We start from the raw sequence: 12,844 nt of genomic DNA, 5'->3' as shown, positions 1-12,844 counted from the left end.
GCTGAACGAGTGGTCACAACCTGAAGAGTACCTGTACAGTGGTATTGCTTCATAAATTCCCAGTTTAAGTAATCCATTGCTTTTTTATTACATTTTAATAATATATGTTTTTAAGAACTAAGAAGAACTCGACTTATAAATATGTGTATTGTCTTTGCCACAACAGGGCATGAATGAGTGTCATAATTCATTCATAACATCACAGTAAATAATAGTGCCATACACTTCCTAGTTCCATGAAAGTGATCAGCTATCAAGACTGATAGCCATTTATAGCCAATCTTCCACGAATTTGGCCAATCCCCTTTTAAATCTGTTAAAATTAATGGTTGTTACCATATATGATGACAGCAAATATAACTATGTGCTGTATACAGAAGTCCTTTTCATTGTTCCTGAATTTATTTTTATAAATTTTGCACTTTTAGATGGTCCATTTTTATACTGTTAATTTGTTTTAACATAGCAGGCCATGTATATAATGTTCTGATTTTACAATTACAGTTGTTCAAAACAACCAAAAGTATTCTGGTTTTGCCTCTTTTTTGTGACAGTATGATAGTTTGTTTGCATTTCCATTCAACAAACATTTATAAATAGATCATTGTATTATCAGCTAAATGGAATGTAATTTAAATCTAAGTAGCTGAATTTTACCGTATTTCTTTTTCTCCTCCTCTAGTTTTGGATATGGCGAGGCACGTCCCCCTCTACAGAGCTCTCTTGGAACTTCTCCGTGCTATTGCTTCATGCACATCTATGGTGCCATTGTTGCTCCCCCTGTCTGGAGAAGACGGAGAAGAGGAGGAAGAACAATTAGAATCCCAAGCTTCAGTTGGAACTCTCTTAGCTAAAATGAAGACATGCGTGGATACTTACACTAACCGATTGAGGTATTTCCTGAGATTGATTGATTGACCGATTGATTGATTTTAAGAAATAACATAATATGATCACTTCCTGAACAAACACAGGGTAACCTGCATTTATTTCTATGATTTAGAGTAGAAAATGGTAAAATGAGAACCTCTACGTCAACACCCATCAAATTTCATTTTAACGACTCAGTGACTTCTGCTACAACTTCCCATTTCCTATTAGAATAGATGTCCGGAAAGAACATGTCCTACATTGTAATAAAGCCCAGACAGTTGAGGCTTTGCTCCTTCCAACCATCACTTCCGATTAAAAGTAGGAATCTGTCATAAAAAAAAAAACTTTCCAGTTTTAAAAGAGCTCTTCATCTAAGAAATGGATAGTACCGAGAATACAAGAGATCAGTGCTGTGAACTAGAAGGGAACCTTAGGCAAAAATGACAAGAATTTTTGCAGTGTTCCAAAACATGAATTTCCCCTCAATGTTGCAGTCATGGTAATTTGTTATGTATGAAGCAAGGTATAATCCTGCCAAACTTGGGGTAATGTGTAGAGTACTGCACCTAGTAAATTTATCCATTCTTAGCACATGACAAACACCAAAAAAGGAGACAGCTTCGGTAAACAAATATTTTTAAAGTTCCTTGGACAACTCTAGCAAATGCCTTTTTATAATCAGCTGCTGCTAGAATTTTTAAATATTAACATTAAAATGACATCTGATAGAAATTAACACAATCACTCTGAAATTCAGTTGATCTGGTTTCCAAAACAGATCAGAGATAGAAGCAGAGACAAAAGTTATAAAATCAAATGTAATTTATTGAATAATAGGGCTGTGCAGCACTGCATAGGGACATGACCATAACAACTGTCTGCAACTCCTTAAGTAACTGCATCTTGTTCTGATCTGGGATCACATGTCCTGGGATCACACTGAATATTAAGTATTGTCTTCATAGTTGGTGCTTCCGGTTGTATCACAATATTTAGCAAGCCACACATAATTTCCAGTTTGCTTAAAAACATGAAGGAATTGGAGAAAAAAGATATTCTTCCATCTAAATTTTAAAAAACCCTAATAGTTAATACTAGGACAATTAAAACCTGGTGTAAATAAGAATCCTGTGGTGAATTTTGAACAGTATATTTCTCCAGTGGCTTGCTTGAATTTTATTAGATTCAAAACTTTCAGGATTATGAACTCATCCTTTCAAATATACTGTATAGGAAGCCTAAAATATTCATGGATGTCTTGAAAAAAGAATGAGATTGTTGATTTTTATATGCTCAAACAGCTTTTTGTTATGCTGATGTTTGTGTATGGAACATGGAAATTTCAACTGAAATTTACTTGAGTAATGTTTGACAACTGAAAATATCTTAATAATTAAATTTGGGGGAAAAGAATAAGATCAAAATAAATCAAGATTCATGTTGGTACATTCCTACCCTCTTTTTCTTTCATAATGGAATTCATCCAGAAAGTAGGGTAATCATGAAATATTGTAATTGTTGTTCAGAAATAAATAGGTCATTGGCAGTTCAAAAATCTGTATTGGAAATGCCTAGTTCATGCACACTCTTACCCAGTGCAGGTGTCCATGTGGCCATTGCCACTACTAATATCAGGGATGCCATTACCAATAAATGATTAAATGTGGTTAGCATTGATATATTAATTAAGATTGACAAATTATTAAGTCAAAGGTTTTAAAAAAGCATTTTAAATAGGTCCTTGAGGAATCCCAACATCAAAGAAGAAAATGGAAAAGTAACTTTAATAAGAGAAATAAAGAAATAGAATACATTCCCAAATACCTAGATATAGAGTGAAAAAATGAAAGAGTAGTTAATATCTTTCTCAGTGGGAATAGAACATAGCACGAGCACAAAATACTGGAGAAATACAATGAAAAATTATTATAACAGAATAATTTGAATGAAACATATTAAAAACAGAAAAGTTACTGCATTGATTCCGCAGAATTTGAAAATAATGATGATGATGGGGGAAAATATTATTGCCAACAAAAGGAGGAATAAGGTTATTGGCTGTCAGAGAAAAGCAGTTTTTTATTAAGCAGCAGAGTGAAAACAAAAACTGGGAAAATATCTGGGTCAAGAGAAAGAATATCATTAAAAGATTTAGTAAGAAGAGCAGACAGAATACAATACAAGTAAAAGAAAGCAAATGGCAATCAGACAATAGAAATGGAAATTAATAATATTAAAAGGGGAAAATTTTGCTTGTCCCATGAATTATAAAATAACTAGAAAAAGGGGGGAAAATATTTTGGAGCAAGAACAACAAAATAAATTTATATATTAAAACAAACATTCAGAATATAGAAAATGCACCAAAAAAATATCCAGAATGCAGAAGTTGGATAAAGAAAATCAGATCAAGAATACAGAAGTTAAGACAGGAGATCAGAAAAGACAGTCACATGCTGAGATTCAAATCTGATAGATAAAAGCAGGAAAAACAAGATGAAAAATCACAAAGCCTATTAGCTGGATGGCAGTTGAGTTGAACATGAGAAGAACAGTAAATGAAGAAAAGTAGTCAAATTAATCAGACATGAGGAACTCGGTTAGAATAAATTTTAAATGCTGATATTTGCACTAATATTCAGTGCACATGTTTTGAAACTTCTTAAGCATACTAATTAATCTAGTTTCTGAAATAGATTTTATACAATTAGCTTGATAGGATTTAAAGAAGCTTTAATTTATCAGCATTGTCTTGATGGAGAAAAAAAAGGAAAGAAAATTTGGATATATACACATGAAAACTGCATGTATTGGGGCTATGCAACACTTTAGAAAGAGGTGCTTTGCAAAGATTTTAGCACCTATTTTTTAAGTTTTTTAGCTGTGGTGTTCTTTGGATGTGTACATGGCTGCTTTGAAATCTGTTCCCAGATGTCTCTGCATGTACGTGTGTGAACAACCATTTTGTTTCACTCCCAGCAGAATTGTGCATGCTCATATGGAGAACTAGGAACAGTTCTGAAGTAGCCTCACAAGCCTTGCAAAAAATGTAGCTGCTTATTACTTCAGTGTTGTTTTGTCAGAGATCTCTAGTTTATCAGTTTCAAGAAGAATGTTGATTTAGTTTCTACACATTAAAATTTATTTTTATTGTATGATTTCAGCATTTTAAAGACACATGCTTCATTGGTGTCTCAAGGCATATTTAAGGCATGATTCCTGAATATTTTCACTTCTATGTTTAATCAAAGTGTTCCTTTTTTAAGTCTTGTCCAATTTTGACCTATGTTGTAGGTCAAAAAAAGACAAGTCAAAAACTGGGGTAAAGTCAGATACTTCAGATCAAGAACCAGAGGGGCTGACACTTTTGGTGCCAGATATCCAAAGGACTGCTGAAATAGTTTATGCTGCAACAACAAGCTTGCGTCAAGCTAATCAAGGTAAATCAGCACCCAGTTTTGCATACCATCTTTTAGTAGTACACAATACCAGATTTTCAAGCCTGAGGTAAGAACAATTAAAGAGAAAACTTTAAAATGAACTATGGGCAAGTAGATAAAAATAATATGCAATCATTATTTTAAAATGTTAAAAAATAGATAAAGTATAACTGATGTAATTAATGCATAAGAACTAGCTGGCAACAACTTCTTCATTCTTCCTCATTCAGACATAGAAAAATGAAACATTCCCCTAAGTTCTTCTGCATACATGTACTTCTTCATTCCACCTGGACTATTTTGCTAGGGACTCTAGAATAGGATTATGCTACTAATGAAAAACTATTGAAGCTTTTGTTCATAGCACTTTTACTTCTTCTTAGAAATTCCCATAACCAGAGATAGAGTAGGACCAAACACAGAGTTGAAGCCAAAGAAATACTATTGTGTTTGACTTTAGGGCCATCAGTGTAGTGTCTCCATATTTAGGATAGGGCTGTTTTTGATTGTGCAAAATTGTACTTCTGAACTGCTATTAGATACATTGCTTTGTTTGTTTGTTTTATTCAATTTCTATAGCTGCCCATCTCAGATAAGTGACTCTGGGCAGCGAACAATCATAAAAGAAGTTAAAACCAATACAAACATTATACATACATACATAGTAGCTGAGAAAATTGGCGCTGCAGGTTAAACCGCTGAGCTGCCGATCGGAAGGTCGGCGGTTCGAAACCGCGCGGCGGGGTGAGCTCCCGTTGCTCGTCCCAGCTCCTGCTCACCTAGCAGTTCGAAAACATGCAAATGTGAGTAGATCAATAGGTACCGCTTCGGCGGGAAGGTAACGGCGTTCCGAGTCGTCATGCTGGCCACATGACCCGGAAGTGTCTATGACAACGCCGGCTCCAAGGCTTAGAAACGGAGATGAGCACCGCCCCCTAGAGTCGGACACGACTGGACTTTACGTCAAGGGAAACCTTTACCTTTACCTATCAGTATAGCCAAGAAACAGGGCCCTTAACGCATTCGGGGGCCAGGCCCAGGCACATAACCAGGTCTTGAAAGCCTTATGAAAAGCCAACAGGGTCTGGGAGTCCTAGTCTCTGAAGGGAGAAAGTTCCAGGGCGCAGGGGCCACAGCAGAGAAGGCACACCTCCTAGTCCCTGCCAGCAGTCCCTTAGCTGATGGGACCCATAACATGCCCAACCTGCTGGATCTAATTGGATGGGTAGAAACAATTGGGAGGAGACAGCCCCTCAGGTAACCCAGTCCCAAGCTATGAAGGACTTTAAAGGTGGCAATCAGCACCTTGAATTGCACCTGGAAACATACTGGCATACTGCAGCTCACAAAGTTGTGGTGTTACATGTATCAAATACCTGACACCATTTACTCCCTGTGCAGCTGCATTCTGCACCACTTGAAGCTTCTGAATGCTCTTCAAGGGCAGCTCCATGTAGAGTGCTTTCCAGATGGGAGGCCATGGGGGCATGAGTGACTATGAGCAGAGCCTCCCAGGAATGGGTGCAACTGATAAAGATGATGCTGTAAAACTTGTGTTTAAAGTAAATTACCACTACAGGTCTCTGGTGAAAAGTTGCTGTTCAGTAAAGGAAATATTATGGATAAATGTAACAGTATTTTATTAAACATAACATATTTTATTGTAACTATTACAATAGAGAGAAAATTGGCTGAATGCTCTAAAAAAGCTGCAATGAAACCCAAGCCATTGTCTGTTTTAAGATCTCTTGAAGAAAAATATGTGGCTGTAATGAAAAAACTCCAGTTTGGTAAGTAAATAACCTATGCTATATTATAGCATTTAAAAAAAAATGAAAGGCATATTTGTGGCTTTCATTGCTTTGAGACTTAATTTTCAAACAAGTTTTTTAATAGAATATCTGTATGAAAGATTGGCATAGGTGACATTTTTTTTATTACTCCTTTGTAGTCCTTTCGGAGTGTGTGTAGTGATTTAGACAGTACAAGAGGATGCCACCACCCCTACCCCCAAAGATGCATATAATTTAAAATTTACCAGGAAAAAGGGAAATAGAGCATGCAGTTATTTTCTCTGGAGTTAGTTACTTAGAGTTAGTTACAAGTTTAGTTCTTGTAATGGGGCATGGGAACAGGCAGCTGTGGCATAATTTTCAAGGGAAATTTGACTTCAATAAATAGATTTGGAACAAGCAAGAAAGGTGACGTTATGCATATACATTCTGGGAGGCCTTTCCAGGAATACATGTTAGTAAGGCAGAAACGGTGTCATAGTTTGAGGAAGACTATTGCTATTTTATGCTGTTTTATGTTATTTATGTTTTTAATCGCTGATTGTGTTTTACTTTGCCCCTATTCTTGTTTAATTGTTAGCCACCCAGAGCCATGTATAGAATGAATGAATGAATGAATGCGTGCATGCATGATAGACTTGATGGTAAATAGTGTTGGAGAAGCAAAAACGATAGCTAGAGAGCTTTCAGTGTATTAAGAATATTAATTCAGTTATTCAGGATGGTTGTGTGAGTTTCTCATCAATAAGTGAACAGTGAACAGTCAGAAGATCAGTGTCAGGGATGTGCAAAATTTTATTGGCATGCCCCAGAGGAGAAACAGAACTTTTCCTGAGTTTTGCATATCCCTAAGCAGCAGCATTTGTGACACAGGGGGCTCTCAGAGTAAATATTATCTAGCCCAGTGTTTCTCAATCTTAGTAATTTTACAATATGTGGAGTTCAACTCCCAGAATTCCCCAGCCAAAATTCTGGGAGTTGAAATCCACACATCTTAAAGTTTCTGAGATTGAGAAAAATTGATCTAGCCATGCTGCCCTGGAAATTGCCCTCTGTTCTAGATTGAGTGGTATCATCAGTATCATATTGTGTGTGTACAGTGTTTAACAGCAGTTTAACCAGAGAGGATTCTATTAACTAGTTTGTTGTCAAGAGCTGTATCATGTGTTAATTACACCCAGTTGGAAGAAGGGGGAAAAAAAAGAGGAAGCCCATAAGCAAACGAATTGTGTGCTCCCTGTCTTCTTCCTACCAGAAACAGTTATTGCATGAATTTTGTATAGCTAAGCAGGGAACTATACAAGTTCATGATTAAACTCTGATTGGTGACAGTTGTGTAATACATATGCGCTCCATTTTTCTTAAAGTTCTGTGCATGGTTATATTATTTGCCTTATATAAGCTCCTTGTGTCTTAACAATATTGCTTCAAATTCAGATGCGTATGTCAGAGGCTTTAGATGTTCAGCGTACATCTAAATTTTTACTTAACATTCTGAGGTTTGGGTGGTGGTTCGACTACTGCTTGTATAGGTCCAGGAAGTAAAAGTAGGGGGTGTTTTCAGGTCATCTTTACATACACTTGCCATGTAGCACTTGTTTCATTCTACTTTGGGGGGAGAAGGGAGAATATGTTTAGAAAAACTAGCACAGTTACAAGGGAACAATGACAAGAGGGGAGTATGTCTTCATCTCCTGCTTGTGAACACCAAGAAGCATCTGATTGGCCACTGTGAGAAAAAAATGCTGGTCTAAGGAAGATCTTGCCCCAATCCAGGAGGGCTGTTCCCAAGTTCTTAAACTTAATGTGATAATTTACTCACCTTCTCCTATAACCATTTTTCATTGTGTTATTACTGTTGTATTCTGGAAGTGTGCACAGGTAGAATAACTCTGCAGTTTTAAATTATACAGTGTGGAAAGGTAGTATAGATAATAGGTATGAACTGAGGGGGCATTTGGACTGGCTTTTTAATCTTTTAAAATTGTTTTGTGAAAAATATTTTTATTTACTGATTGTTTTTATTAACTTAATTATTTTATCCAGTTAAAATACATTTTTGCTCTCTAAGTAAGAATAATACTTTTGATTTTTAGATACTTTTGAGATGGTTTCTGAAGATGATGATGGAAAACTTGTGTTTAAAGTAAATTACCACTACATGTCTCAGGTGAAAAATGCCACTGATGCAAACAGTGCTGCTAGAGCCCGGCGTCTTGCTCAAGAAGCTGTTACACTTTCAACATCACTGCCACTTTCTTCATCATCCAGTGTCTTTGTCCGCTGTGATGAGGAGAGACTAGATATCATGAAGGTAAAGGCAGACTTACCTTCCAAGAATAGCTATGTCTGCAGGTTATGTAAATTATGCTAGTTAACTAACATTGATACTTACTTTGCAGAATTTATTTTGTTTTAGCAGGACCTGGGAAGAGGCAAGGGGCAATTTAGGACACTGCTTCTATTCACCTCTTCCCCACCTGGTAGAATTTGATAGTTCACTTAGTTCACTTTTCAAGTCTAGTTTTTAAGTTCTTACAGAAACAAGTTTGCCAGAAGCTGTCTCTTAAATATGTTTCAGTTGTATGAATGGAAAGATGGCAGTGGGGAAGTCAGAAAAGCAAAGAGGAAACAGAAGGGACAAGTAGTTGAAATGGAAATCCAGTGAGAAGTGGAAACTCTAGAAAAAATCATTAGCTGCAGATAAAAGGGGCTGTGCCCATCTATTTGGGAGAAGCCATTCAGAAGTAGTAGCCATTCAGAAGTAGTAGTAAAGGTAAATTAGCTAGAAAATTTATTGCTGGAAAATAGTAAATTAGCTAATTACCCAGTTGGAATTTCTACTGCAAATTGTATTGTGATCTGGTTTCCTTTGATTCTAAGTAGAACTGCATTTAACTTTTTCAAAAGGTTTTGATAACTGGCCCAGCAGACACACCTTATGCAAATGGCTGTTTTGAATTTGATGTATATTTTCCACAAGACTATCCTAATTCACCTCCACTTGTCAACCTGGAAACAACTGGAGGACACAGCGTGAGATTCAATCCAAACCTGTACAATGATGGCAAGGTAAATGGTTTGTCAAACTCATTATAGACTAGTGTGATGAAAGCAAATCTGCTGGTCATCCTTGGTGAAGTTGGTATCCACAGTTCTAATTTAGTGGGATGAAAACAGACTGGAATAACTGTTTGCTTTGTTCTAAAATAAAATCCAGTTGCCTGGCAATGCCACACACAATACTATTAAATTTATATGAATATTTATATGTTCAGATCCTGCCAGTAAACAGAAACCAGCCTCTGTATATTGACTGTATTTCTGAGTTCAGCATGTAACAACAGAGTTTACTTTCAGTAGAACATGATGATGGCTTTGACAATATACCAGTCACCTCTTGAGGACAGAGGAGGGCACTTTACATTTTCTTAAATTAGACAGCAATCATCAGCTGTTGGGCTGGGGAGAAACCCGTGGTAGCATATATGAAGCCTATAGGGCTGCATGAACAGATCCCTGGATTGGAGTCATAAACAGTTCAAAACCTTTATTTCCAGGTTTGTTTAAGTATACTCAATACCTGGCATGGAAGACCAGAAGAGAAGTGGAATCCCCAGACATCAAGCTTTTTACAAGTATGTAAATTTTTCTTCATTAGTGTGTATAAGTCATGATGTTGCAACACAAACCCCACAACACTTGCATCTCAAGTCACAAAGCAAGTACATCACTGCATTGGTATTGTCATTTTTCCATCATTGTGTCTAGCTCCAGATGCCTTGAAATCAAGCTGTTAAGCAGAGTGTTGGCGTTAAGATGGTTAAACATACTGTTCTAATGCAAGATGCCTGTTACTCATGTCCACCACAGTGTATTTAGTGAGGGTTTGCAGTAGATAAGTTTATATGAAATCGCATAATTCTGCTCATGATTGGAAGAGTCTGCAGATGAGCAAGAAAGCATTTATTGAATTGTAGCACAGAATATGTGATCGCTTAACTATGTAATATTAAGTAACCAATGGAAATGGATCTAGATGGAAAGGAGAAAATGGCAAAAACACAAGCAAAGTGCTTCTCCCCCAAACAGTACCAATTGTTTTGTGAGCCTGTTTTAAACATTTTCTTTAAAGGCACCCTAGCACTTTCTTCAAGTGTCATGGTAGCACATAATCTGTTAAATTGGACAGAGTATCATTCTGTTAACATGGATCAATCCCTGCAAAGGGACAATATTAATGGAAAGTTTCAGTTATTTTTATTGTCTTCACTAGTTCTGATATTGGCCTGTACGGTACATTTCTTTTTCTCCCTGCAGGTCCTGGTGTCTGTGCAATCGCTCATATTAGTTGCAGAGCCCTATTTCAATGAACCAGGCTACGAACGATCTAGAGGAACGCCTAGTGGCACACAGAGTTCCAGAGAATATGATGGAAATATACGGCAAGCAACAGTTAAATGGGCTATGCTTGAACAAATCAGAAATCCTTCCCCATGTTTTAAAGAGGTTTGTGTTTGTGCTTTTCTGAATGATCTAACTGTGGTAAATCTAAGGGTCTTCCATTGCACTGAAATTTAACCTGACTAAGGATATGGCATCAGTACATGTTTATCATGGAGATAAGGCATATAGATCAAGAAGACATTGTTTGGTTTCTCACACACTGCTTAACTAAGTGTCTTTGCTAAGCCTACCAGCAGTACATAAAAGCAATGGTCTTTTCTTGTTGTTCCTCAGGAGGTGAGGTAGTATTCATTCTGTTTCTGAGCCTAGGATCAGTCTATTGTCATTATAACTAGCAATCATTGTCTTTGGGGTGGAGCTGGGGTCAGTTCGAAGAATGTGGCTTTGCTCCTTTTACATATGTTGTCTGATTCTACAGATTGCAGTTAGTTTTGCACAGTGGGAACATACAACATGTTAGCATATTATAATCTAAGTATTTTCAGATTAAGCTTCCACAGTTCTACATATTGAATATAGTTATTTTTGGTCCTCCAGAAAATACAATGCTCAGCATTCTAAGTATGTTTCTGCTGCAGTTCTTCTTTCTTTTCTCCAAAATGGATAGCAGATGAAAGGAAATGTCATCTCAGCCACAGGAAATTCCTGTTTATCTATGTCAGCCTCTTCCAGCCTGGGTACCCTCCAAATATTTTGGATTTCAATTTTCACAATTTTCAGTAATGGCCAAGCTGACTGGTTTGTCCATGATTCTGGGAGGGTGTCCAAGGTTGAGAAAAGTTGATCTGTAATTTCAAACAAGTAACAGAAATATAACTTTTTGCTTTTGCAGTCACTTGCAAAATTGTTGACAGCAAAATAGGGTTTGGGGAACTAACTCATGATTCAGCCTATTAAAATCCATTAAACACTTGTTTAATCTATAATAAAATAAAACTCTAACATCAGGATAAAAAACAGTGAAGAAAATTTATCTAAGAATGTGAGGGTCATGCAGGGCAAATTGGTATACAGAAAATTCCCTGCAGATACTCAGATTCATGTATGGTAAAGTCACACCTGTTGAAGATTTTTAAATGAAACAAATTATAAGCATCAAAAAATATTGCACAGAATTATATTTCCTTAACTGAAAACAGTGTTATATGTCTGCATCAGTTTTGTCTGTCTCTGGAATAAATATGCTGCAAGGAGACGTTATTTTGTTAATGTGTTGTTTATACTCTAGTAAGAGGGAAGAATGATCATGTGAGAATTTTGAATATGAATTTTTTTTAAAAGCAGTATTGTATTATTAGAGAATTCTGCTCTTAAATAGACCAATTCTTTGCCTCAATTCTCAAGATGGTTAAGGAGCTCTTAACTAACGTGCTATTTGGACAGTTTTTGATATCAAAAAATGTTTCTCATCACAAACACAGCATCTATCAGCAGTACTTTAAAGCAGCCATATCTTTTCCCGTTGCATCTGCCCCATGATCTTGGGAAATGAAGGTGTTCCTTTCACGTCCATGCACATCTGAAGCAATGTGTAGCTGTAATTGCTGTTACTGCATAGGATGGACATTTGGATTTCCATTTCAGCAAAATGTCACAATTTTAGACTAATTCAAATTAACTACTAGAGATAAATTATTCATTTAGTATGGTAATTATTATATGAATGATTTAAGATACTTAGGTTTTGTGTGTTTTTTTTTTAAGAAGATTGGCAGGCAAGGACATTCTTTTGTTGCAAGGAACTCGGTGACCCCTTGATCCACACAGCCTCAGAGAGAGAAGTGATGTAACATTTTTCAGTATATTGGTTGAAGCAGTTTTGTCTTGGTTTTTGAGTAATTCTTACATAGGGTTTGGCTGCAGATCTTCTTTTTAGAACTAAGCCATGCTTGACATATATATACTAGCAGAATAATGTTAGCAGGTAGATAGTAAACACTGAGTGCACAATTTGATAATTATAAACTGGAAATTAATAGCTTATTCTTATTTCTGCTCCTATTCATTCTTTATTTTTATAGGTTATACATAAACACTTCTACTTGAAGAGGGTAGAGATAATGGCTCAGTGTGAGGAGTGGATAGCAGATATACAGCAGTACAGCAGCGATAAACGGGTAGGCAGGACTATGTCGCATCATGCTGCAGCTCTAAAGGTATGAAACTAAAATCAGTATATGCATCCATGGCTGTCTTCAGCAAGAACACACACACACACACAGACTCTTATTTGTTTGTTTGTTTGTTTGTTCGTTTATTGGTCAAATTTTT

At 36.4% G+C, this 12,844-nt stretch overlaps 1 protein-coding gene across 6 annotated transcripts in view; it reads left to right on the top strand.

Annotated features, from left to right (window-relative positions):
- Nucleotides 1-12,844, top strand: part of BIRC6 (baculoviral IAP repeat containing 6) — a 183,557-nt gene that overhangs the window by 167,067 nt on the left and 3,646 nt on the right. For all 6 annotated transcript variants that reach the window (XM_063305522.1, XM_063305550.1, XM_063305531.1 and 3 more), the window contains exons 66-73: nt 683-893; nt 4,168-4,313; nt 5,993-6,103; nt 8,203-8,420; nt 9,017-9,178; nt 9,667-9,744; nt 10,427-10,615; nt 12,595-12,729. In XM_063305522.1, coding sequence (XP_063161592.1) covers nt 683-893; nt 4,168-4,313; nt 5,993-6,103; nt 8,203-8,420; nt 9,017-9,178; nt 9,667-9,744; nt 10,427-10,615; nt 12,595-12,729 — 1,250 coding nt within the window. The remainder of the gene's footprint in view (nt 1-682; nt 894-4,167; nt 4,314-5,992; nt 6,104-8,202; nt 8,421-9,016; nt 9,179-9,666; nt 9,745-10,426; nt 10,616-12,594; nt 12,730-12,844) is intronic.

The sequence above is a fragment of the Candoia aspera genome, chromosome 1 (assembly GCF_035149785.1).
Source record: "Candoia aspera isolate rCanAsp1 chromosome 1, rCanAsp1.hap2, whole genome shotgun sequence".
NCBI lineage: Eukaryota > Metazoa > Chordata > Lepidosauria > Squamata > Boidae > Candoia > Candoia aspera.
This window is presented reverse-complemented; position numbering and strand designations above follow the sequence as displayed.